At 49.0% G+C, this 24,813-nt stretch overlaps 1 protein-coding gene and 1 long non-coding RNA gene across 4 annotated transcripts in view; one reads left to right on the top strand and one right to left on the bottom strand.

The window, feature by feature from the left end:
* AHCYL1 (adenosylhomocysteinase like 1) overlaps positions 1-13,126 on the bottom strand; it is a 40,125-nt gene extending 26,999 nt beyond the window's left edge. Inside the window, exon 1 of one of the 3 annotated variants that reach the window (XM_008175654.4) lies at positions 12,800-13,126. In XM_008175654.4, coding sequence (XP_008173876.1) covers positions 12,800-12,907 — 108 coding nt within the window. In that variant the 5' untranslated portion in view covers positions 12,908-13,126. Of the gene's footprint in view, positions 1-9,710; positions 10,359-12,799 lie in introns of those variants that run through there. The other 2 variants (XM_008175655.4, XM_008175656.4) reach the window with 2 other exon arrangements.
* A 3,739-nt stretch (positions 13,127-16,865) lies between these two features.
* LOC122173604 (uncharacterized) lies at positions 16,866-19,894 on the top strand. The gene is made up of 2 exons (XR_006174180.2): positions 16,866-17,741; positions 19,118-19,894. It is a non-coding gene; the product is annotated as an uncharacterized LOC122173604 (long non-coding RNA).
* Positions 19,895-24,813: the final 4,919 nt, after the last annotated feature.

Here is a 24,813-nt window from a genome sequence, read left to right as displayed (position 1 = left end):
TGTAAATTTTGCGAGTTGGGCACTTACCTCCCTCTGGATCTTTGGAAGAGCCCAACCTGAAATAAAGGGTCTGTTTTTCAGAAACAGAAACCACCACCCACCAAAGTCAGTGGGTGAGGAGAGCTCAGTATCCCGAAGCTCCTTTACACAGTCACTTTTGGAACTGTTACCCATTATGCCAAATACTAAAAGCGAAGTGACTTTAAATAAATAGTGGTACTTGGATATTACACACACAGCCAGAAGGACTGTCGAATTGGGACTTTTACTCAGTTCTTACATCAGTGTCGTACTGCAGTACCAACTCCCTTGTTAGAGAGGTCCAGGAAAGTGCTGTCATTAAGCTCCAGCTGTCAGGGGCTAAGAGCTTTTTATAAAAGCTGCCTTTTGAACTGAAGATTTCACACTTGCTCTCCAACCACAGCGTTAGTTTCCCCCAAAGCATTTACACAACACTGCACACATGCATACAACTGCATCAGTCCACTCTTCACAAGTGGGCAAACTGAGTTAACACAAGGTTAAGCTAGGAGTAGGGTGACCAGATGTCCCGATTTAATAGGGACAGTCCTGATACATGGGGCTGTGTGTTATATAGGCGCCTATTACCCCCCCACCCTCTGTTCTGATTTTTCATACTTGCTGTCTGGTCACCCTAGCTAGGAGAGCCCAAAGTCACACTGCTGGTGAGCAGCAGTCAGGTCTCCTGACTCCAAGACCCCGGGGTTCAATACAGAGCCCTGCAATTACCCCAGGGGGTTGGGCTGAGTTTGCTGTTGCAATAATCATTGAATCTTTACCTTGAGGCAGTAAAGTCTTATCAGTGTTGCATTAATGCAATTTTAAGTATTTAATTTATAACTGTTTGGGGATCATTTACTTCAGGCTGCCAAACCTGCTATATTTCTTATTCAGGCTGAATGGTGACAGCAGCATGGAAGGTACCTGCAATATAATGCTGATCAGCACCTGAGCAGGGAATGTGTTTAAAGGTGACGTGCAAAGGAAAAAAAATACGAGCATCTGGGCCCTTTTGGGTTATGAGGCTGAAAAACCACCTTGAATTTGTAAAGAGATCTTTCCCACTTGATTATTTGTTATTACTCTCTAGAGATTTCAAGCATATCAAGTCTGGGTCTCCCTGGATCTGCTCTCTCTTTTGAAGACCCAGAGATGGGCTAGAAAGTTAGATGAAGGGAGGAGAGGTGCTGAATCTTTAACAAAATAACTTTTCTCCCAGCTGGGTTCGGTGTTTGAGTTATATAGGTAGAACCAAAAAGAAAAAAAAGTTTTAAACAGTGCGATTAAGTCACTTCCTTTCCCAAGTAATGGGACTTCATTTCCCTGGTATCCATGTTATAAGCTTATTAGTTCTCCAGTTCTTCATAGAGTCTTACAGGGTAGACACAAGTACAAGTTATTTACCGTAACCTTTTGGGCCTTAGATGTATTGCGATAAGGGCATGGACCAGGACCCTACGGGACCTGGGGTATACAAACAGAACAAAAAGCTGTATGAGCTTCAATACCAAGCAGACTTCAATGGCCCTCCTATGACTATTTAGCCTATAGGATGTAAAGGACATTGAGCATTATGATATCCTTGTACTTTTTCCTATCTCAGGAAAACTGTAAAACAAATGAAAAAATGAAGAACAAAGCTCTGCAATATCAACAGCCTGAAACGGGACCAAGACAAAAAACATACAACTGACGTGATTTTGGGCCAATCCGCTGTGATTGGTACCAGCAGAAAGATAAAGAAAGACAAGCAAAGTGCCAGTTTAGAAGCAAGCGGCTCTTCCACAGCAGCCTGTCAGCATCAGAATGAGCAGCATAACCTTAATATGTGTGTTACACAAAGATAAAAGTCTAGCCAGGCCTAACCATTTGAGCACTGCTCTGGCGAGAGAGCTGAAACTGCATCTTGGCTGGCAGACCATCAATGCAGAGTTCAGGCAAAGGTGAAGGTATGTTCTAGTGCTGAGGTCTCATTGACATCCAGTGCAATCTGTGTGCAACTCATTGGGACCGAAAAATTACATTTAACTCCAGGAGCATGCGCCTGACTGGCAACAAGACTATCCCAGACAGACTGCAACCCATGGCCACTCTGTGGTAAACACCCTCTCTCTGAAACACAAGACTCACCCTTCATTCAGCTATTCCTCACTATCAGGAGGGCTAGAGTCTCTAGCGAGGTCCATCATTGGGATCCAATGTGCAGGTTTCCCCACCATTCACTGCTGTCTATGGGATGAAGAATAGATCTTCCATCTCCTAAGGCAGCAACCACACTTTACAGGAACAAATCAGCATCTTTACTAACTTAATTCAGCAGATCAAATCGCCTCTGGTTTTGTTACTCTCATGCCCCAGAACCAGCTCTTGTACCTGTTTAGGTCAGTGGGATACCACACACAGACAGAATTTCAGCAACAAAGCTCCTTGCTGCAGCTGACCTAAGTGATCTAAATAAACCACTTACTCAGGCAATTGAGAAGGACCCGAGTGGTGGTGGGTCCATGCTTGCTTATATGCAGAGTCCTGCACTTAGGAAGAAAGAATCCCATGCACCGCTACAGGCTGGGGACCGACTGGTTAAGCAGCAGTTCTGCAGAAAAGGACCTGGGGATTACAGTGGAGGAGAAGCTGGATATGAGTCAGCAGTGTGCCCTTGTTGCCAAGAAGGCCAACAGCATATTGGGCTGTATAAGTAGGAGCATTGCCAGCAGATTGAGGGAATGTTTATTCCCCTCTATTCAACACTGGTGAGGCCACACCTGGAATATTGTGTCCAGTTTTGGTCCCCACACTACAGAAAGGATGTGGACAAATTGGAGAGAGTCCAGCGGAGGGCAACGAAAATTATTAGGGGGCTGAGGCACATGACTTACGAGGAGAGGCTGAGGGAACTGGGGTTATTTAGTCTGTAGAAGAAAAGAGTAAGGGAGGATTTGATAGCAGCTTTCAACTATCTGAAGGGGGGTTACAAAGAGGATGGAGCTAGACTGTTCTCAGTGGTGGCAGATGAGAGAACAAGGAGCAATGGTCTCAAGTTGCAGTGGGGGAGGTCTAGGCTGGATATTAGGAAACACTATTTCACTAGGATGGTGGTGAAACACTGGAATGGGTTACCTAGGGAGGTGGTGGAATCTCCATCTTTAGAGGTTTTTAAGGCCCGGCTTGACAAAGCCTTGGCTGGGATGATTTAGTTGGTGTTGGTCCTGCTTTGAGCAGGGGGTTGGACTAGATGACTTCCTGAGGTCTCTTCCAACCCGAATATTCTATGATTCTATGATTCATTTGGGAGCACAAAGTGCTGCTCAGGGGAGGCCCACGGCCATTGCTTTGTATTCTCCAGTCAAGAGCACACAGGCGCACGTACATGCTACAAGGGAGCACCCATAGGGACATATACTCGAAGAACCACCAGCCTTGCACTGCAATTCCTCCACCAGCTGAGGAATGAATCAGCCCGGTTTCCTGTCAGTTAAGTAAGAGGGGTCATCAGGAGTCAATCTTTATCTTGCCTCCACCTGATGACAGGATGAAATACAATAGCCCATGGAACTGCATCTAGGAGATTATTGGCGAATAGGTTGTTTTACACGGGAAGATTGCGGCCACATTATATGCATACAGTCTCTTGATCCAAGTGCAATAGGAATTGGCAAAATGCTCTCATTCCAAACATGCCCAGGTTGGAATTAATCTTCTCCCTGTGGTACCAGAAAAGAATGTGTAATATTCTGATCCTGACTTTTGATGAAGGGCAGGGAGGGGGAGAACTCCTGAAAACATCAGGGTCAAGTGGCAGAGTTTCCACAGCACCAAGGTCCAAGTCCCTCAATGAAAGGAACGCAAAGAGAATCTTTGCAAGAGGGAGCAAAGGGAACTGCCTCCAGGCTGCTCTTAGGCAGGCTCCAGCCACCTCCCCCACCCCGAGAAGCCTGAAAAGAGACAGATCCCCCATTGGTACAGGCCCCTGCTGCCTCACTCTGGTATTTATGAACTAAACCACTCCCTTGTGAGAGCCAGGATAGCACTGGGATCTGATGGTTCTCTCAAGGATAACAGTAGGCAGCACTGAGGCAATACGCACTTCCCCTGCAGCAGCAGGCTTCCCACCCTGCATTACAATGCTGCCTGTTTGACTAATCAGAACATCATGTCCCTGGCCAGTGAAGTCCTTTCTCTGCTACAAACCTGAAGTAAACAGATTCTACAGCAGCAACGAGCCCGTTACCAAGGTCACAGTATTGATCAGACAGTGTAATTAAAATTCACAGTTCAACTGGCCCGATGTGACAGGGCAGCTGGGTAGCCCCACGAGCGGCATGAATAGCAGCAACATCCGTGTCGTGCCTTCTCAAAGGCACAAATCCCTCAAGACTCCAGGTGCAGCAGAAGCTATTTTCCTAGTGCAGAGGCAGCCTCGATTTCAAGAACAAATTTGCCAAGACTGCTGCTCAGAATTCACTCTATCCATTCTGCAAGGCCGAGAACCACCTCTCTGTCTGGAGCCTCCACATTCTGCCTAACTTCTGCTGCCACGTTGCCAGCGTCCCATGGAGTCCAGGTCAACAACTGTTTTTGAGCTTGGGTGGAGAACATTGAGCTACATTTAGCCTTCGGAAAAAGGGACATTTTTAATGACAATTAAATGAATACGGTCGGAGCATAAGTAAACTTTCATAAAGGCCTGCTTAGCTTTATGGCTTATGGACTGATAAAGCCATTAAGTCTACACCGGTGGCATTGTTCAAACCTGCTAAGTTCTAGTCCACTGCTGGTCTCAAATGAGGTGAGTACCTTTTCAGTGTCCTACTTACATATGGTTGCCCCCTCAGTTTGGAGCACATTTTGTATTAGGGTTTGATTCTCTCCATTACAAAACACCTATGAATGCTCAACTGATCAGAGAGCTTAATGGGAAATTCAAGAACTTTATCACAAAATGTAACATCTCATGCACTGGAGACCATATAAATATATTATAAACGCACTGAAACCCATACAAGAAAGGGGCCTTCTATATTAGACAACATCCTGTTCTGAAAACCAGGCAACCATACTAAGCATAGTTCTATTTGCACAATTCTGTTCCCCCTTTATTAAGTCCCTTCCATTAAGCAACTGATTTGCCACTCCACTGGGTAGCCATTGAAAACAGGATCCTCTGTATGTAAAACAGATGAATAGACAATGCACTGCTAAAAATGTCAAATGTTTATCTCCAACAGTCAGCTCAAACCTGGCCCCGGAGAGCAGATTCCCATAGCAAGATTGAGAAACCTTAGCAATTGGGAACAAATGGATGTAAACACTGTCCAAGCTGGAATCCAACTGTGGAAAGAATTGTCAGGATCCCAAAGAAAGTATTGTTATAGCCTGTTCCATACTGCAAAACAACCGTCCATTTCAGGAAGAGTTTTAAAAAACTATCACCACTAGATCTCCTATATTTGAGAACGGGCACTGCTTGTACCAGAACCAGGTTCCCGTCAGGAAGAGCCTCAGGGCCTCTTGACAGGACTTGATAACAGTAATCATGATGGAGCAGACAGGGAAACTTGCACTATTCAAAAAGGGTTGTACCTGCATGATCTGTGATCCCTAATCACCTAGAACTGCCATTTTTATAATGAGACTCTTGAGACTCCTGACAGTGCAGCTGCAAAGGAGGACAGGGAATACAGGGAGGATTTTAATCACCCTTCTAGTGGCTGAAGTGTCAAAGTTGGAAATTCAGCCTATTTCCAATGGCCACAGCAGCGAATATATGGAGAACGAATGGACTGGATCCCTGGAATGTCAGTCCAAAGGACAAAGCAGAAAGGATGCATGTTTCATTCAAGTGGATCCCAAAAGTCGCCATCATCTTGGTGTGCAAGAATGGGCCCCCTTCAGGTTCTCCACATCAGCTATGGTCCTCCTCCCCTAAACTTACATAGAATTATTTCAAAATCTATGTTGGTGAATCCAAAGCATCAGATCACTTTCTCCTCTTATCACTGGAGGGAAACAAGTAGAATTCCCCTTGGAAGAATCCCATCAGGAAGAGCTCAGGGCCTCTTGATAGGACTTGATAAAAGTAATCACCCCTCACCTCAGCCCAAACATAGCAAAGATGCACAGAAGGATCTGCTCAGCCCCCTGGGGGAACCTACAGTAGGTTACTATGGGGAACACAGCAAGGGCCGGTCCAATTTCAGTTCTTCATTACAGATTTGGAAAGGAGGTAAAGAGTATGCTAATGAAATGTATGGACAATACTACACACCAGCAGGAGCAGTGAATACCAGGGCTGGCAGAAATATAAAGGGTTCTAGCAATATCAGAAATACGGAAGGTAACAGAATGAGATTCAATTTGGAAGAGTGCTGTTAATACTTACAGAAAAATTATACAAAAAATACAGCTGTGCAGTAGTGGGAATAACCTAGAAAGTAGTAATGCTGAGAGCAACTTACAGCAGACAGCAATTAGAAGAAAGGCCACTAACTCCTGGCTGTGCATATGGAAGCATCTCAGTACAGAACCGGGGAGGTGACAACTCCTCTCTCTGCGTCTCTCATGGAAGAGCACCTGGAATACTGCATCCAGGCTTGGGCGCCTTGTCAGCAGACAAACAAACAAACTGCAGGAAGATCAGAAAGAAATGGCTTCCCACAATTCCCCCAGAAGGACAGACAAGTTCTCTCGCAATTGACACAACTGACTAGGAAAGAATCCTAGAGCATCTCAGCACAAAGAACCATGGGATATGCTCCAAGTCACACACCGGCAAGTGTGCAAACAGTGGACAGATAGGTCTTTGCAGTGAGGATGCTCACATCTGGGCTAGGCTAACCCAACTCCTCAGACTGGAGGCCAATAACCTGGGTTAACTGTCCACTGTAGACATAGCCTATGGAAGTGACATGGTGGAGATAGAACCATCTCCAAGTAACTGACGAGTGGGGGAGGATTTATGGGTGATAATTTAATCCCAGCAAATCTATGTCAGAAAGAAATTCAGAATGACTCTTAAGAAAAGCTTTGATAAGGAAATCTATTGGCTAAATTGTGACAGCCTCCAGGGATGAAAGGAGGAAACCCCAAAGTGTACTGATCCTAGAGGGAAAAATCTTATTGCTGGCAGGAGAGCTAAGTGGTCGTCTCCATCTCTAATTTCTGGCTCACTCGAGAGACGCCAGAAATGCATCCCAGAACACATTTCCTTCCCAGATTGTCAGAGTAGCTTGATTCACTGGTATCCTGCAGACAGACAGCACGGACTTAATGGAGTACATCATACCCCTTGGGAGTAATCTTGTATTTACGGAAAGGCGCTGTGTAGCATGTGGCAATTCTGCCCTGGGAAGGGTACAGCTAACCTCATCCACAGAAGGACTAATGTGCCAGGAGCAAACAGGCCCTAGCCAGCACCAGGGAAAGCACCAGAGCAGCTTGTGCAAGTGACCTCAAAAATTAGCAATAGACACAAAAGCTCTATGCACTGAGTGCAATCCAGAGGGATTTAAATCATGTCTAATTGGATCCCATTTGCACCTATATCCACCCCCCCCAACCACCCCAAATTCAGTCCTCCCAGTGCCTCATTCCCTTCCCTCCAGCCCCCAGTCTTCCCTGGCTCTGTCCTTCCCCCACCATGCACAGAGTAGCTCTGAGTCTGTACCACTGCAAAGCTGCAGCAGTACATTAGTATTCTCCTTGGCACCCCTAGAACACAGCCTCAGCGGGATTCCACTGATGCCATCATACACAGGTTCAGAAGCAAAAAACCCACAGAGCCAGTGCAGCTGGTTTCATTGCGGGGGAGGGGGGGGGGGAGAGAACAATACCACACTTACCTGCTTCTCAGGTCAAGGAGGACAGAGCCTTGGGCAGGTGCTGGGAGCTCGTCTGCCTGATAGAGCAGGGAGCATGAGACAGCTTTTAGCCCTTGTGAAATGTGAAAACATTTCAGTTCTGTTGCATGAATAAGCATAACTGACTGCAGTTCAACCTGATGAAAAGTAGCTCACACCTGGCAAGGTAGATCAAGGTGTAAGCTGGGCTGTTAAGCTTCATAGGTAGGGCCCTACCAAATTCACGGCCATGAAAAGCGCATCACGGACTGTGAAATCTGGTCTCCCCCCGTGAGGTCTGGTCTTTTGTGTGCTTTTACCCTATACTATACAGATTTCACAGGGGGGACCAGTGTTCCTCAAATTGGGGGTCCTGACCCAAAAGGGAGTTGCAGGGGGGGGTCACAAGGTTATTGGGGGGGTCCGCAGTACTTCTGCATTGCCTTCAGATCTGGGCAGCTGGAGAGTGGTGGCTGTTAGCCAAGCACCCAGCACTGAAGGCAGTGCCATGCCTGCAGCATCACAGAAGTAAGGGTGCAATACCATACCATGCCACCCTTACTTCTGCACTGCCTTCAGAGCTTGGCAGAGAGCGGCAACTGCTAACTGAGGGCCCAGCTCTGCAGGCAGCAGCGCAGAAGTAAGGGTGGCAATACTATGCCATACCATCCTTACTTCTGCGCTGCTGCTGGCACTGGCGGCTCTGCCTTCATAGCTGGGTTCCCGGCCAGCAGCCACCGTTCTCCAGCTGCCCAGCTCTGAAGGCAGCGCCACCGCCAGCAGCAGCGCAGAAGTAAGGGTAGCAGTACCGCAACCCCCACACACAAATTAATCTTGTGCCCCCCATTCCCCAACTCCTTTTTGAATCAGAATTCCTATAAATGCTGTGAAATTTCAGATTTAAATAGCTGAAATCATGAAATTTATTATTTTTAAAATCCTACGACTGTGAAATTGATCAAAATGGTCCCTGAATTTGGTAGGGCCCTATTCATAGGTGGTGTGACAAGAGGATACTGCAGAGATATGTCACTAAGCTGCTGCTGTTTGAGTCCATGATAGAAACCCTGGATAGATACTATGCTTTGTAGTCAGCCCTAGTTAAGGTCAGGGCTCCCTGATGTTCTACCCATCACTACTGTCTCAGCACATTTTCCCTACTTTGATCTAAGGTGGGATGAATTCTAACAGCAGATATCACTCCGACCTGAATATACAATCACTTGTCACTGAAATAGTCTATAAGCCAAAGCCCCAGAAAGCCCTGCTCACTGAATAGGAGGGACTTGAGGAAACTGGTATTCCTAATGAAAACAGTTCAAACAACTAGGCACCCTATACTGAACAGCCCCTCATTTGACAGTGAGCTGTAGGGAAGAGATTATTTCGGTTCTTTGCTAACAGGGTAAGATTCCTGAGCCATTTCAAGAATACTGTTCTGGATGTATCTATAAAACCCTCAACACAATTCACCGCTGGAGGGAAACCTGCTGGTGGCAGTCCATCTGTTTCTAAAGTTCCTACTAACATCTAGGCACTACAGTACAGAACACACTGGTTAATGTCCTAGACTAAGTATACCTCTCTGCCTTTCTTCAGCTGCCCACTGCACTGGGGTAGTATCACTGGAGAACAAAGCTGGTGTTAGTTTGCTAACAGAAAAGACAAAGCAAAAGTAGTTCCATTAAGTAGACTGCAGTCAAGAGGGAGCCTCAGCTAAACTAGCTCCCCCAATCTACTGGGGGGGGAAAAGACCACCCATTTCTGTGCAGGGTCGAATGCCAGTTCACCTCGCCTTCTTTGGCCTTGTATTTAAACCCAGAGTTGATCACATTTAATCTCTTAATCACTTACCTCCTGCTGCTTCACTTTTTAACCTTTACCAACTCAATGACAAGAGAAGAAACAGGAGCTCCTCAAGGCCAGGATATGTAGCTAACAGGGATCTCACCATCCGGCTCTTTCAGGCTGCCAGAAAGGGCTGATCAAACATGAGGAACACATCTACTTCTGCAGAAAATCCACTGATGGGGCTCTTCCCACAGCCCAGTTCCTATCAGAGTTGCTTCTTGCTAATGATCCCTCCAGCTTCTCAAGTGAGGCACTCAGCCTGGGAAACTGAACACATTTGCAGCCTGTCCAAATGAACACCAAGAGATGCTTATTCCTGTCAGCACTTTCACTGCACTTCTCAGCAAGTGACACAAGACTGCTCTTTGAAAAGCTGTTTTAGAATGGTTAGTACAAAGGAGACAGAGCCAGTACCAGCACTCTCAAATCCTGGAGATATTCCCATCCTCCCCCTATGTCTGATCTTCATGCCCACCGCCTTTAGAAAATGGTTTGTTCAGAGCAAGCCTGCTGTTGGACTCTCTCTCCTGGCCAATACAGGGAGTCACTCTCAACTGTTTGCCTGAGATGTGGAGCTAAGGGGGGGCAGTTTCAAAGCTCAAAAAAGGGACACACAAGTCACATCAGCTTTGCATTAATAGAAATAAATACAAGTCTCAAGAAGGAAAGAGGCCTGTTAATGGTTATGATTTTGTTATGAGGCAACTTGAAAATGCCTTGAGCTCTGAGATAAGCTCTAGGCACTTAGCACTGTATACTTTGGAGTTTTTGCCAACGCCTCTGCTATCAGTGCTATTCACAATCACCGGGTGGGCTGGGAAAGTGGTGGCCTGAAGCATTCATTCTTACTGATGGCAATGCCACCCAAGATTTCACTGGCTACTGATGTTATCCGCCTCAAAGGCCATTCATTGCATGTCCTGAAGTGCTCCCGGCAGGGCCTTGGCAGCATTGCAACCTGCTAACTGCACATCAAGCTATGAAACAGGCCTAGAACTAAGGCAGTAGTTTCAAGGGGCAACTATTACCTCCCATACACCCAAGTATATCAGCCCTCCCAGAGCCTCTCCCACAAGAACACTGGATTGAGCTAAACCCTATGTACCCCCCATCCTCACATTAAAGGGGTTTCCCACACTACCACCACAGCAACTCCCCCAGCCCCATGGGCTGCTTAAGTGTTACAGTATATTCGTCTGTCCCATATCACTGCCACATTATGGCTTATGTGGTCACAAGCCTCAGACTGTTACTTTCATAATCCATCGTGCAAGACTGGAAGGAGGTAACAACAATCAAAAGAAAAGAGTTTGCTTTAGTTCTCTCAAAAGCATGACTGCAGCCGCAGAACCACCTCTGGAAAGCAGCAGCTCTTAGCCTCTGCATTCTTCTGCTCCTTCCTCTGGGCTACATCCACAGTCTGCATAAACAGACAGATATCCATTGAGTTCCTCTGTCACTGGCAGCTGAATGCTAGTTATTTGAGGAGATTAGGCAGGAGGGGATGTCTCAAATGCAAATGATTTTAAGTGGCCTCCTCTAGATGAAACCAGTACCCTCACCCTCTAAAATTCCAGCACCTATGTCAACAATCAAAAAATTCTCAGCCGGAAGGCTTTGCATTTCCAGGGGCTGAGGGCTCTGGTGTTTTTCCCATTTACTCTGTTCAAGTCCTAACACTGAAGCATGTGGCAGCAACCTCGGGGAGAACATGATATTCAACACAGCAGGGACCTCCACAGCAAGTCTAAATCCCAGAGTCTCAGCTGCATCTACACACGCAAAGATCTGAAATTCACCAGTAGTGCAACTACCAATGGTGGCTGTAGCAAAGAGCTGACTACCCCCTTATCTAATCCTACTCGGACAGAATTTAGACAACGACGGAGTGGTAAAAGCACAGTGACCAGTCTACAGGAGGGCTCTCACCTTTGCTAGCACAGAGGAGCAGATGAGAGAATTTCAGTCACTTTAAGGGTGAATGGACAAGAGGGGAATGCTGAGTGCAGCAAGCACTCCAGGAAGCTTGAGTTACATTCCCACAAACCCGCCTGCAGATTGGTCTTTCCCTCAAAGCTGTCATCAAACCCCTCCTCTCATTAGCTGCCCAAACTTGTCCACGACACCCACAAAGGTACAGAGCATGCCTGTCCTGCTCCCCAAAATGCCTGGCTTGCTGTATTCTCTAAATACCCCTTAAATATTCCATCACATCCCTTGGGTCACCCAACATCTTGCTATCATGCCCCAGTCCATGCAGCCACAAATCCACCCTTCCAAGTCACAGCAACACTGTCCTCTTACTGATCCTGAGTTCAGGGTCACAGCAGATAACCTGCCCGGTTCTAACCAACCCCCAAACCTGCCCACCTCCCCCCTGACAGATATCTGTACCAGGCCATCACAACTCTCCCTAGCACCTTCCCCACAAAGCCTTGTACATTGTACCTGGCATCCTCCCTACAACGCCGGGACACCTCATCCTGCAAACAGCTCCCCCATCCACATCCCACGGGCTCCTGTTCTCCTCCCGTCCCCTAGTGCAACCCATGGGAGGCACAGCAGATGGCCAGCTCCCCTGAGACTAGGGTGACCAGATGTCCTGATTCTACAGGGACAGTCCCGATTTTTGGGTCTTTTTCTTATATAGGCTCCTATTACCCCCCTCACCCCCTGTCCTGATTTTTCACACTTGCTGTCTGGTCACCCTACCTGAGACCTGTAGTCCCCACTCACAGGGAACACACTGCCCCTTCACAGGCTTTTACGGTTACCCACCCCCCATCTCCAGGCCCTCCCAAACCGAGCCTTGGATCAGCCTCCAACAGGGTCTCTTGGGGAGCTGAACTGCATCCTCACTCCAATCCGTACCCCACCCCTGAACCAGACCTCCCCTACCCCGGGACCAGCCTTCCCCCCAACCAGACCCTCCTACACGGGACAGGCTTCCTCCCCCCCCCAGGCCGGACCTCCCTCTGCCCCGGACCCGGCCTGCCCCCCCAGCCCGGACCCAGGCCTCACCCCCCCCCCGAACCGGACCTGCCCCCCCCCGAACCGGACCCCCGGACCGGACCCCCCCGCGCCCCCGGTACCTTCTTGGGCGCCTTGGTGACCGTGGCCATGAAGGAATACTTCTCGGCGTCCTCGATCTCCTTGGCCTGTTTCATCTCGTCCCCGACGGCGGAATCCGGCACCGACATCCTGGAGCTGCGGGGAGGGGGGGGGGGGGCGAACCGGGTCGGGAGGGGTCAGCAGCGCCGCCCGGGGGGTCCGGAGCGGGGGCGGGGCGGGAGCAGCCGGCGTCGGACGGACCCACTCGGGAGCGCTCACTGAGAAGACTCCGGCCCCGCCGGCTCCGAGCACTCTGCAGCGGGAGACTGCGGCCGCCGCGCGCACCGGCAGGGGGCGGGGCTAGCCCCCGGCACACGTCATGCGCCCGGGGCGGTGCCTAGCGTCACGCCGCACGCACGGACCGGGCAGGCGACGCCGTACGCACAGAGCGGGCAGGTGCCCGCGTTAAGGGTCGAGCGGCGCCCCCTGGCGGAAAAGAATGGGAGCGAACGAGCTCGGGCTAGGCGATGGGTCCGGCTCGAGGAGGGGTCCCATTGCCCACCCCTGACGCTGCCCCTCGTTTGGGCCTAGGGTGTGTGACTGGGGCCGGGGAGCAACTGGGGGGCTGAGCTTAGCATTGGGCTTCCCATTCGTAGGGGGTGCTGCGTATGGGGGGAGCGCTGCTGGTTTGAGGGGGGTTGCAGAGTTGGGGGGTTGCAGGGTTGGGGGGTGCTGAGTGGGGGGGGCACTGGGTGAACTTGGCACCTTGAGAAATCTGGGCCAGCCCAAAGCGTGGGTGGGATCTCAGCACTTGGTCAGTGCAGGGTGATGGGTCATTGGTGGTGAGCTGGAGAGCGAGCCCACCCTGCATGCACCCTGCACTGATGGTTCCTGCCCTGCTCAGCTGGGCCTGGCTTCCTGCTCTGTTATGCAATTTATGGACAGTCCCCGACAGCCAATTTTTTTGGTGATTTTTCAAGGCTTCCCCCCCACACACACACACACTTGTAACAGTGAAACAAAGGTGCAAAAGGAAGGACCCACACCCCTAGAGTGTGTTATGTAATTTATGGACATCCCCCGCCAATCTGGCACACAGGGTTGCAACACCACTCTGGTTTGGTCATGACGGAGGGGTGGCCAGGCCAACTCTACGTGAGTGACATCCCGACCTGGAACACGGGGTCGCAGCGTCACACTACCCTGTGCGCCATGTCACAGAGCCAGGACAGGCGCTGTCACTGGTGAGTGAGTGCAGGATGGGCTCACGCTCCAGCCCCTTGTGAAAAGTCATGTCATACACCTCCTTTTGTCAGTTCCATAGTATGATGGATAACACACCACCCTTACACCAAAAGGCCACTGGGATGGCAGTCACCCTCTTTTCCCCCTATTAGTTCTGCTATTGGGCTGGGGGAGATATCTGGGAACAGGTCTGAATCCCTCATCCCTTGAGGAGAATCAGGGAGCACCCGCGTGGCTCAGGATTTGGATTTTATCTCTTACCTAGAGTCTTTTGTTTGCCTTATGGAGGCAAACAGCTGAGATGCTAAAGCAGCACTCAAGGAAAATAAGACCATTGTGGAGAAACTAAATGAATTCTTTGCATCGGTCTTCACGGCTGAGGATGAGTTATTCTTTTTAGTGACAAATCTGAGGCACTGTTTCACATTGAGGTGTCATTAGAGGAGGTTTTGGAACAAATTGATAAGTCACCAGGACCAGATGGTATTCACCCAAGAGTTCTGAAGGAACGCAAATGTGAAATTGCAGAATAACTGTGATATGTTACCTATTATTTAAATGAGCTTCTATACCAGATGACTGGAGGATAGCTAATGTGACGCCAATTTTTAAAAAAGGCTCCAGAGGCAATCCTGGCAATTACAGGCAGGTAAACCTAATTTCAATACCATGCAAATTGGTTGAAACTGTAGTAAAGAAAAGCATTATCAGACATATCGATGAACACGATTTGTTGGGAAAGAGTCAACATGTTTTTTGTAAAGGAAAATCATGCCTCACCAATCTACTATATTTCTTTGAGGTGGTCAACAAGCATGTGAACAAGAGTGATCCAGTGGATGTAGTGTACTTAGATTTTCAGAAAGCCTTTGACAAGGTCCCTCACCAAAGGCTCTTAAGCAAAGTAAGGAGTCATGGGATAACAGGGAAGGTCCTCTCATGGATCAGTAACTGGTTAAAAGAAAGGGAACAAAGGGTAGTAATAAATGGTCAGTTTTCAGAATGGAGAGAAGTAAATAAGGGTCTCTATTGGGACCAGTGCTATTCAACAATGATCTGGAAAAAGGGGTAAACAGTGCGGTGGCAAAATTTGCAGATGATGCAAAACCACTCAAGATAGTTAAGTCCAAAGCAGACTGTGAAGAGTTACAAAGGGATCCCACAAAACTGGGTGACTGGGCAACAAAATGGCAGATGAAGTTCAATGTTGATAAATGCAAAGCAATGCACACTGGAAAACATAAACGCAACTATATACATAAAATGATGGGGTCTAAATTAGCTGTTACCACTCAGGAAAGATCTTGGAGTCATTGTGGTTAGTTCTCTGAAAACATCTGCTCAACGGGCGGTGGCAGTCAAAAAGGTAACAGAATGTTGGGAATCATTAGGAAAGGGATAGATAATATGACAAAAATATCATATTGCCTCTATATAAATCCTTGGTACATCCACATCTTGAATATTGTGTGCAGATGTGGTCGCCTCATCTCAAAAAAGATATATTGAAATTGGAAAAGCAAAGAGCAACAAAAATTATTAGGGGTATGGACCAGCTTGCATGTGAGGACTGGTTAGTAAGACTGGTCCTTTTAACTTGGAAAAGAGATGACTAAGGGGGGATATGATAGAGGGCTATAAAATCGTGACTGGTGTGGAGAAAGTAAATAAGGATGTATTATTTACTCCTTCTCATAACACAAGAACTAGGGGTCACCCAATGAAATTAATAGGCAGCAGGTTTAAAACGAAAAAAAGGAAGTATTTCTTTACACAATGCACAGTCAACCTGTGGAACTCTGCCAGAGGATGTTGTGAAGGCCAAGACTATAACAGGGTTCAAAAAAGAACTAGATAAGTTCATGGAAGATAGGTCCATCAATGGCTATTAGCCAGGATGGGCAGGAATGGTGTGGCCCTAGCCCAGAGCCGGCTCCAGCATTTCTGCCGCCCCAAGCAAAAAAAAAAAAGGCCGCAATCGGCGGCGGCAGTTCAGCGGCAGGTCCTTCGCTCCTAGAGGGAGTGAGGGACCTCCCGCCCCCGAATTGCTGCAGGTGCCGCCACTCTCCCTTGGCCGCCTCAAGCACCTGCTTGTTAAGCTGGTGCCTGGAGCCGGGCCTGCCCTAGCCTCTGTTTGCCAGAAGCTGGGAATGGGCGACAGGGGGTGGATCACTTGATGATTCCCTGTTCTGTCCATTCCCTCTGGGGCACCTGGCATTGGCCACTGTCAGAAGACAGGATACTGGGTCTAGATGGGTCATTGGTCTGACCCAATATGGCCTTTCTTATGTAGAAATAAGCAATATCTAAGGGCAAGGAAAGGATTTCCCAGATTCACAGACAGTCCAGCAACTGAAATAGCCTGAGAAGACCAGATTGCTGCCCGGACAGTTCCCTGCGGCATAAAAAAACCCTGTGAAACATGCAATTTCAGATAAACACCAAGGCACACAAATGCCCAGATCCCCGCAGGCACCCAGCTACTGGGATGGGCACTATCAGCCTGCAGCAGCGAGCTGCCAATGTGTGTGGTAACACACAGTGCAGGTTCAGGGCTCACTTGCTGGGCAAGGCCCCCAGGTGGCGCAGTTGCACCTCTCTACGCAGCTGCTACTGGGTGCTTTTCATAGGTCTATCTGCAACACTATATCTTCCACCACCCCCACACACCCCTCCAGAATTATAGTCACATGCTGACACAATTCTCTCCCCCTGTTTTTTCTGAAATAACATTTCTGGTTGGCTGGAGCTGGCCTCTGTGCCTGTGGACTTTGGGATGTAGGCAGGGCCTAGTAGATGTTTAACTTTTGCATACGTTTGGGCCTGGTTTCCCAGGAGTGCAGCTGTAGCATGCTATGGTTTGTTCCAGGAAAAGCTGCCAACAGAAAAGTAAAGTTTGCATAAAGAAAGATGTCTCTTTACTTCCCTGTGACTTCGTATGCTTGGTATATTGCTGCCCTCTAAACTACCCAGTGGGAGACACGGAGAACAAGACAAGCCGGTGCCACAAGAGATCAAAACCAGGACAGGAATTTGGACTCCAGTGATTCTGACAGCGAGAGCAAAGATGAACTACATCGTGCAATGGAGCAAATACTACCCCTGAAACAGAGACTGCATCCAGAGGCAGAAACATTCAATCCATGTCTGAGAAATGAGGATGTTGTTGATCCTGCAAACATGGAAACTGCTGATCAGATTGATGTGACATTCACACCAGATAGTGAAAGACCTGAATGCCAAAACAAACCTGTGGAACCTGAAACCAGGAGCACACAAGAGGACAGATTGTGAGAGCTTTCTACTGACTCATAGATTTAAGGCCAGAAGGGACCATCACGATCATATAACAGTCTGACCGCCGAACAGTCTGACCCCCACACATCGCGGAGCACAGAACCTCACACACCCACTGCTGTAGTAAGCCATAACCTCTGGCTGAGTTACTGAAATCCTCAAATCATCATTTAAAGACTTAATGGAGAATCCACCAATTACTCTAGTTTAAACTAGCGAGGGACCCAACATGCAAGGTCATCCAACTAGGGAGGGAAGACATATGAACATTTAGAGACATGTACTTATCTGTGTCTAAATCCAACTCCTGGAGTGGTGAATGAACCCTGGGGTTATCCTCATATTTGTCATAGGGCGTGCGAAATACCTATTCCTGCACCTTTTTCTGCATTCTATCCAAGACTGATGGAATATCGGCAAATGAAGTGATATTGATTTAAAGTATGGATGTTGCTGTAATAACATGCTTTATAGTTCTGAATAGTTTATTATGTTAATTTAGTAGATTTCCTGCTTACTGTGGAGAGATGCAGAAGTTTCCATCCTCGGTATCAGAACTGGTGACTCAGCTGAGGACAACTGCTTAAGAGCCGGAACTTGGGGCCAACTGTTAATAAGTCAAATGGATAGAGTGAATGTTTTATATTTTAACAGAAACGCTGGGAGGACATTACATTTATGAGGGGGCGCGTAGCACTCTTAAGAAAACGTCAGGGTTATATTTACTCTCTGGGTGATATTTATCTGCACCTTCCGCTCTTGGAGGTTGGAGTTCTGCAGAAAAAGTCAAAGGGAACATAGCGGGGAAGGGGACCCAGTAGACTGGGTGGTGTGTTGTGGTCAGACTGAGTTGATGTGGGGGGGTTACTGAAGCTGTGTTTACTGGGGGAGGGAGGTTGTAGGCTGGGGCCCACTTTAGTGCCCAGAGGCACTAAAGAGGCCCAGAACCTTACTTGGGGAGAGTGCTTTGAAACAGCCTAGGGGTGACCCCATTACATCCCATCCTGTTGATACCACAGAACAAGGGGCTGTCCACCAGTCCTGCAGCATGTCCCATCTCTTTGGAGAAGCCCCTGGAGAATTCAAAGGCTGCTCCCAGAGTTCGTCCAAAGCTTTAGGCTCTGAGGAATCAGGTTGGAAATTTCTTCAGCATCCCTCCACCCTGACCCAGACTGGACAATTCAGGATCCCACGGCCCATTGAGTCCTCACCTTCTCTCTTGACACTGGCAGCATGGCTGCGGAGGAGCTGGTGAGAGCTGGGCTTTGTTCACATCTGCTCAGCTTTGATTCTGCAAAAAGCCAGAGCCAGACCCGGGCTCCATTTCAGGCAACCCCCATATTTTGCGGGGATCAATCTCAAGTAACCATTGTGTCTCTTGAACAGCTTCCATTCAAAACCACTTGTATTTTCCCCTCTATGAAAATAAGTCAGCATAAAGCCACTGGAGCGCTTTGGAGGAAGGTGGCAGAGCTCTGTTCTTAGAACCACAGCAGCAGCCCGCAAGCCGCGGAGATTGTTATCACAGAAGCATCAGCACAAAGACAAGCTGCAGGACAAGCTGCAAGACTCTCTCTGTCATGCTCTCTACCTGGCCTGATCTGATTCCCTGGAGTTTTAATCTCTAGGGCCTCTTACAATCCCAGAACCCCATGCTACCAGTATTGCCAGCTCTGGTGTTGTCATCAAGAGTTGTGTGCTCTCTGGTGTTTTCCTTAAAGCCCGAGCTCCTGAAGTCAGGTGATTAGGTGGGAATCTCAGCTTGCTTGCTTGCTTTTTTCTTTTAAAAATAATCCTTTTTCCCCTTGTGATTGCAGGGAAGTGCTAGAAAAATCAGACCCCAAAAGGCTCAGAAGCCAGAAAAGTCTCACATCTATTCTTTGAAGAAGAAAAAAATGTCGGGAGTTTTCAACCAATGAGGCTTGCAGGCCTGAGTCATCCTTTGTGAATGTTTGTGGTTGGCAGGGCTGCACACTGGAAAGTCCCTTTGCAGCTGAAGCAACGGCATCCTTCCCAGAGTCCTTTGGGGGAAGAGAGCAGCGTGTAGCAAAGCATAAGAGCACAGGAATCACCGTAGCACATCAGAAAGGGTCCATTTAAGCTCAATAAGGATCAGTGCCAGATACTTCAGAGGATGATGCAGGATACCTCTTAGTGGACAATTCTAGAATAACCAGCAACTGGAGACATTTCTTCCTCTCCCCTGTCGGCTAGTGGTTGGAGTATGCCCTGAAGCATGAGGATTTATAACCCCTTATCATTTTGATCTGATCTTTATTAACTGTGCATGTTTTCATTACCAATTTAGGGGGAGATCTGACAGCTGCGCTTCTTAATCCCGTACACACTTTTTGAAAATCTCTCCCAGACATGGGTATATCCTTGCGTGAACCCTGCCAAGCCCTTGGATTCAATGGTCCAGACCCTCAGCTGGCATAAATCATTGTTGCTGTGTGGATGTCAATGGAGCTACACCAATTTACACCGGCTGAGGATCTGGCCTGATATCTTGTAGCAGGAAGTTCCACAGGATAAATTGTGTGTAGCATAAAAACAAAGTGCCTCCTAGTTCTAAACCTGTTGCCTTCTCTAGATGCCCTCCTGTCTCCACTGTGACCTCTTTGAGAGTGAAAGCAAGACACAGTATGGTTGGGACAGGGAGGTGGAAAGCAGAGAGGGAATGGGATGCATTTTTAAGAGATGTGGATGTAAGGGTGGGCCGGGGGGAGTGGATACTGTAGCAGTAGCCACCAGATTCAGGACATCCGACATAGTGACCCCTGCCATGACACATGAGTATTGACCTTGTCATGATAAGCGAGGGTTAAAGGTAGTCCAGTTTGTGCCACACCCTTATGAAGTGTCAGAAGAAAAGGCAGCTTCATTTGCTCCACTGAATCCCTCCCCTTGGAAGGGAACCAGGCAGAGAGCTGGGGGAGGCAGCTGCCAATATTCCTAGCACCCAATTGCATGGCAGAGAATTCAGAGGGAATGGAATCCTGCCTGTGTCACCAGAAATACAGCCTCTGGGCCAGATCCTCAGCTGGTGTAAATTGGTGCGGTGTAGATTGGTGCAAGCTCCACTGAGCGTATGCTGGTTTACACCACCTGAGGTCCTGGCCCAGGCAGCCAGCTGTCTCCTGGGTTTTGTTTCGATCCTCTTACGGCTGGGGCAGAGGGAGAGTGGGAGGGAGGCAGCCAGAGTGGGCAGAAAAGAGGCTGCATGGGGGTGATAGCATCTACCCAGCTAACCAATGGGACACTCCTGGTGCTTCCCACCCTTGCCCCAAACACTGGTACCCTCCGGGGGCACCTTGCCAGCTAAACACCTCAGTCCAGCTATGGGCCTTCTACTTCCCCCTGGCTAGAGCTCTGGGTAGGCAATGTATCTCCTTCCACCCAGGCACAGCTAAGCAGGAAACTGGAATGCCTTGGGGTTGGCTGGCAGGAGGCCATGGGGACTGGACGAGTTTCAGAGGGAGATGCCAAAGTCCTTTTTCCCTGTGCTCGGTCTCACCTGGGAGGGGCATGTGGCAAGCCCTCCTCCCCCAGCTCTAGCTTTGGATCCCAGCATGGGCCCGGCCCCATGCCCTGGTGCCATGTGGGCTGCTGAGCAGACGCCTCCCCATGCAAGGCAGTTCCGGGAGCAGAATTATGTAATCTCCAGATTACTAGCTGGAGCACAAACCACAGAAGCTTTGCTCTCTGCCCAGAGTGGTTGCAAGCTCCCTTAGATATTCCCCGGCTTTCATTAAACATTAACAGGCTGAGCAAACTCACAGGCCAAAGTCTTGGTTGTGCAGAGCTCATAAATCCCAGGAGCCCAGGCTAGCCTCCCCCAACATGAGGTGCTAGAGGAAATGGGGAGCCAGAACTGGAACCGGGGGAATCTGCAGATGCTCCAAGTTCTGGCCTCTCCCAGCAGGGGTGTTGTGGGAAGCATTACAGGAGCACGGCCCACTGTCAGAGACAGGCTACGATGGGCTTCTACTGCACCATGCTTGTGTTCCTCTGTAGCGCAAGTTTAGATCAGATTCGCACATATCCATACTCTTCCTGGCCCCTTCACTGAGGATAAAACTCCCCGTCATCTCCTCCTCCAGCAACATCCCTCTCTAACATCATTCCTTCCCCCCCAAGAGCACACCCCACCCCACTGCCATCCCTCCCCGCATTACCCCTTCCCTCCCCCAGACCACCACCCCCCATAAACCTCCCAGAAGTGAACTCAGGCCTCCGAGCAGAGCTGCCTACAGTCCGCATCCTACCACCCTTGGCCAAGCTAGGTGAGTGGAGAGTCTGTGCCAGAAGAGAGCAGCAGTGAGCCAGAGTGGTGTCTGCTTGGGAACAACTAGAGCAGGGGTAGGCAACCTATGGCACGCGAGCTGATTTTCAGTGGCACTCACACTGCCCGGGTCCTGGCCACCGGTCCAGGGGGCTCTGCATTTTAATTTAATTTTAAATGAAGCTTCTTAAACGTTTTAAAAACCTTATTTACTTTACATACAACAATAGTTTAGTTCTATATTATAGACTTATAGAAAGAGACCTTCTAAAAACGTTAACATGTATTACTGCCACACAAAACCTTAAATTAGAGTGAATAAATGAAGACTCGACACACCACTTTGAAAGGTTGCCGACCCCTGAGCTAGAGGACGCGAAGGCTCATGTGCATCCCTGAACAAAGGATCCAGTCTGCTCCGGCGTGCAGTCAAAGTACAGCAGAGAGGCCGATAGGCAGAGCTCAGCATCGGATAATGATCCTAACCCACAGCGGCATAAGCAGAAGAAGATCGTGTGGACATTTTTAATCCTGGTAGAGCCCATGTAATACTACAAAAAGGAAGTCATTTTAGAGGAGGAAATCTCCTTTCAGGATAGGTGGACTCCCCCCGCCTCATTTCTCTCTAGCTAGGAGAGGGGTCTTTATCAGCAATTCCCATGACCCTGTTTAATCATGAGGAGACCTTCTGTTCATGGGACCTTTTTTCATAAGCCTGGATTCTAGGGCTCCTCGTGGAGTAAGGTGCTACTTCGCCTGAGTAACAGGGATGAACGCAGGCACAGAGCGTCAGATTTCCATCCATTCCTGCGTCGTGATCATCAGCCCTGACCATCAGCATGACAGGCCCAGCAAGCTCAGGATCAGGTTTTTGAGGGCTCAGCATCTACCACTGGAGCTGGATTTTCAAGAGCTCACCGCCCTTTTAGGCCCTGTCTACACTAGCAAGTTGTACAACTTTAACCATACAAGGTCTGTCCCCCTGCCTCCCCTGGTGTGGATACAGTTATAACAGCATAAAGGGGCAGTGTGGCTTAGTGCATAGAGCACTGGACTAGGGTTCATGAGACCTGCTCTGCCATGGGCCTGCTGGATGGCCTTGGGCAATTCACACCTCTCTCCACCTCACTTTCCCCACAGTGTAAAACAGAGATAATGATACTGACCTCCTTTGTAAAGTGCCTTGAGGCCTAGTGATGAAAAGTGCCAGAGAAGAACATATTATTATAGGTGCCCAGAGCAGTATAGCTACAGAAAGGGGAATACGCTATACTGGTAGGGGCAGGTCAATGCCCTCAAGCACACCCTCTTGTGGCACAGGATGGCCCCGCAGGCCCACCAGGCTCTGCTCCCAGTCTTACAATGATTTACTCCCAGAACAAAGTATTTCAATCAAGATCCCTCCGGGGGTGGGGGGGTGGGGGGGGGATATTGATTAGCTCTTTTTTAAAGGAGCCCCTTAAATCCACCTTTCTTCTGGGAGTCTGGGCACTAATTCTGACAGACCTCCTCGCCTAAATCCAGGAGTCCCACAGATCTACCCTTGGGCAGGTAGTCTTACCCTTCTTGTATGCAGGAGTACCACAGCCCCTCCTCCTGCGGCTGGGTTATAAACATTTACCCTCGCTCTGGAGCAGGAGTCCCCAGCTCTTCTCCTGGGGCTGGGGAGTGACTCGGTGCTGCCAGCTGATCCCTTTCCCCTACCCCGTCCTTTCCTCCGAGGTTTGGAAAGCCACTGGGCCTGCTGTTTGGGAGCATCATCTCCTTAGGAGCACCCCCGGCACTGAGCTCTGGTAGCCTTTTCTCAGGCCCAGGTGCTCCCCAGTCAATTAGCTGCCAAGTGGCGCCCCTAAGCAGTTAGCCCCAGCTGAGTTAGGAGCTGAAGTACCTTTGTGGATCTGGGCTTTAATGACCACAGGTGGGCTGAGCTGGGCGAATTCTCCTTAGAAAGCCCATCACAAGTAGACTGGGCCACTTCTGTAGTGGTATAACTACAGCTGTACAAGGGGACCTATCGGTATAACCATTTCGGTGTAAAATCATCTCTCACTGACCTGGCTCTACCTGTACAAACATGGTGGATTAGGTGTGAAGCACCTAAGTGAGGGCCAGCTTTTCCAAACTGCTCAGCACCCTCCGTGCAGAGCCCTCCTGAAGATCCAGCCCCCTGTGTTCAACTGAGAACCGACCCTTTTGGTACACTGGTGTGTTGTGACAATCATTGGTCACCTTTTACCATACACAAGGGAGGAAGTAACACTTAGTCACTGCGTCCTGCTTGGTGACGCACGAGGCTGCTTGTGGGTGCTGGGTCGTATCATTGACATCTGGGTGCCATAAGCGATTAGATACACAGCCCCTGGGTGTTCGTTTATTGCTCTGGAGACACTATTCAGTCTGGTCTTCACCTCCGTGTTCTGTCTAGACACCTATGTGCCCCCGCCCCCCATATTAGCTAAGTGGCCCCGCCCAGGTGTTTATAGAAATCACAATAACAATCCCGGAATTTCTTGAGTAGTCTGTAGGGAGACCCTTTTGGTAGGGATTTTAAAGTTTATTTATGGTATGTACGGGCCTGAGTTGTGATGCTCTGACATTTGCATCCTGCAGCATGCTGGCCCTAGGCTGTGGTGCACCGGGACACCACTGCCTTGTGCACGAGGACACCCTCTCGTGACCCAACGATGTCATGTCTTGCATCGTGGCAAGGCCACCCCAGGACGCACCGCAGTGGTGCTTTAGCATAAAGTAAAGGCCTCCCCCACTGCTCCACGTCGTGACAGGTTGATGCCATGGTCTGATACGTTTACTCCAGCTGCAAAGGTGGCAAGCCGGGAAGACTGAGCCCGGCTGAGCAGAACAGACCTGGCTGTTTTTCAGCTCATTCACTCTGCATCTGTGTAGGTGTGTGACTGTGTGTGAGGCTGTTTGCGTGGTGCCCACACACGCTGTGCTTGCTGCCTGGAATTCCAGTTAATAATTGCCCAGGGAGCACGAATACTGCTGCTTACCAAGCGGCTGATAAGGCATGAGTCTCTCCTATTGCTGTTTAGCAACACGGGGAAGGAAAGGAGCAGGCTGTGTTTGCACAAACTGAAGGCATAGAAGGGAGGGCCCATTGGGCCTGGGAATGGCTTTGATTAGGAAACTGTCTGGCTAGGCAACCACGCTGTTAGGACAGGCAGGAAAAAGCTCCTTGACCTTTGTGTTGAACCCCGCCCCGCGGTC

This window comes from Chrysemys picta, chromosome 4 (assembly GCF_011386835.1).
Source record: "Chrysemys picta bellii isolate R12L10 chromosome 4, ASM1138683v2, whole genome shotgun sequence".
Taxonomy (NCBI): Eukaryota; Metazoa; Chordata; order Testudines; family Emydidae; genus Chrysemys; species Chrysemys picta.
The sequence above is the reverse complement of the archived record's forward strand: the minus strand, read 5'-3'. Positions and strand labels throughout refer to the sequence as shown.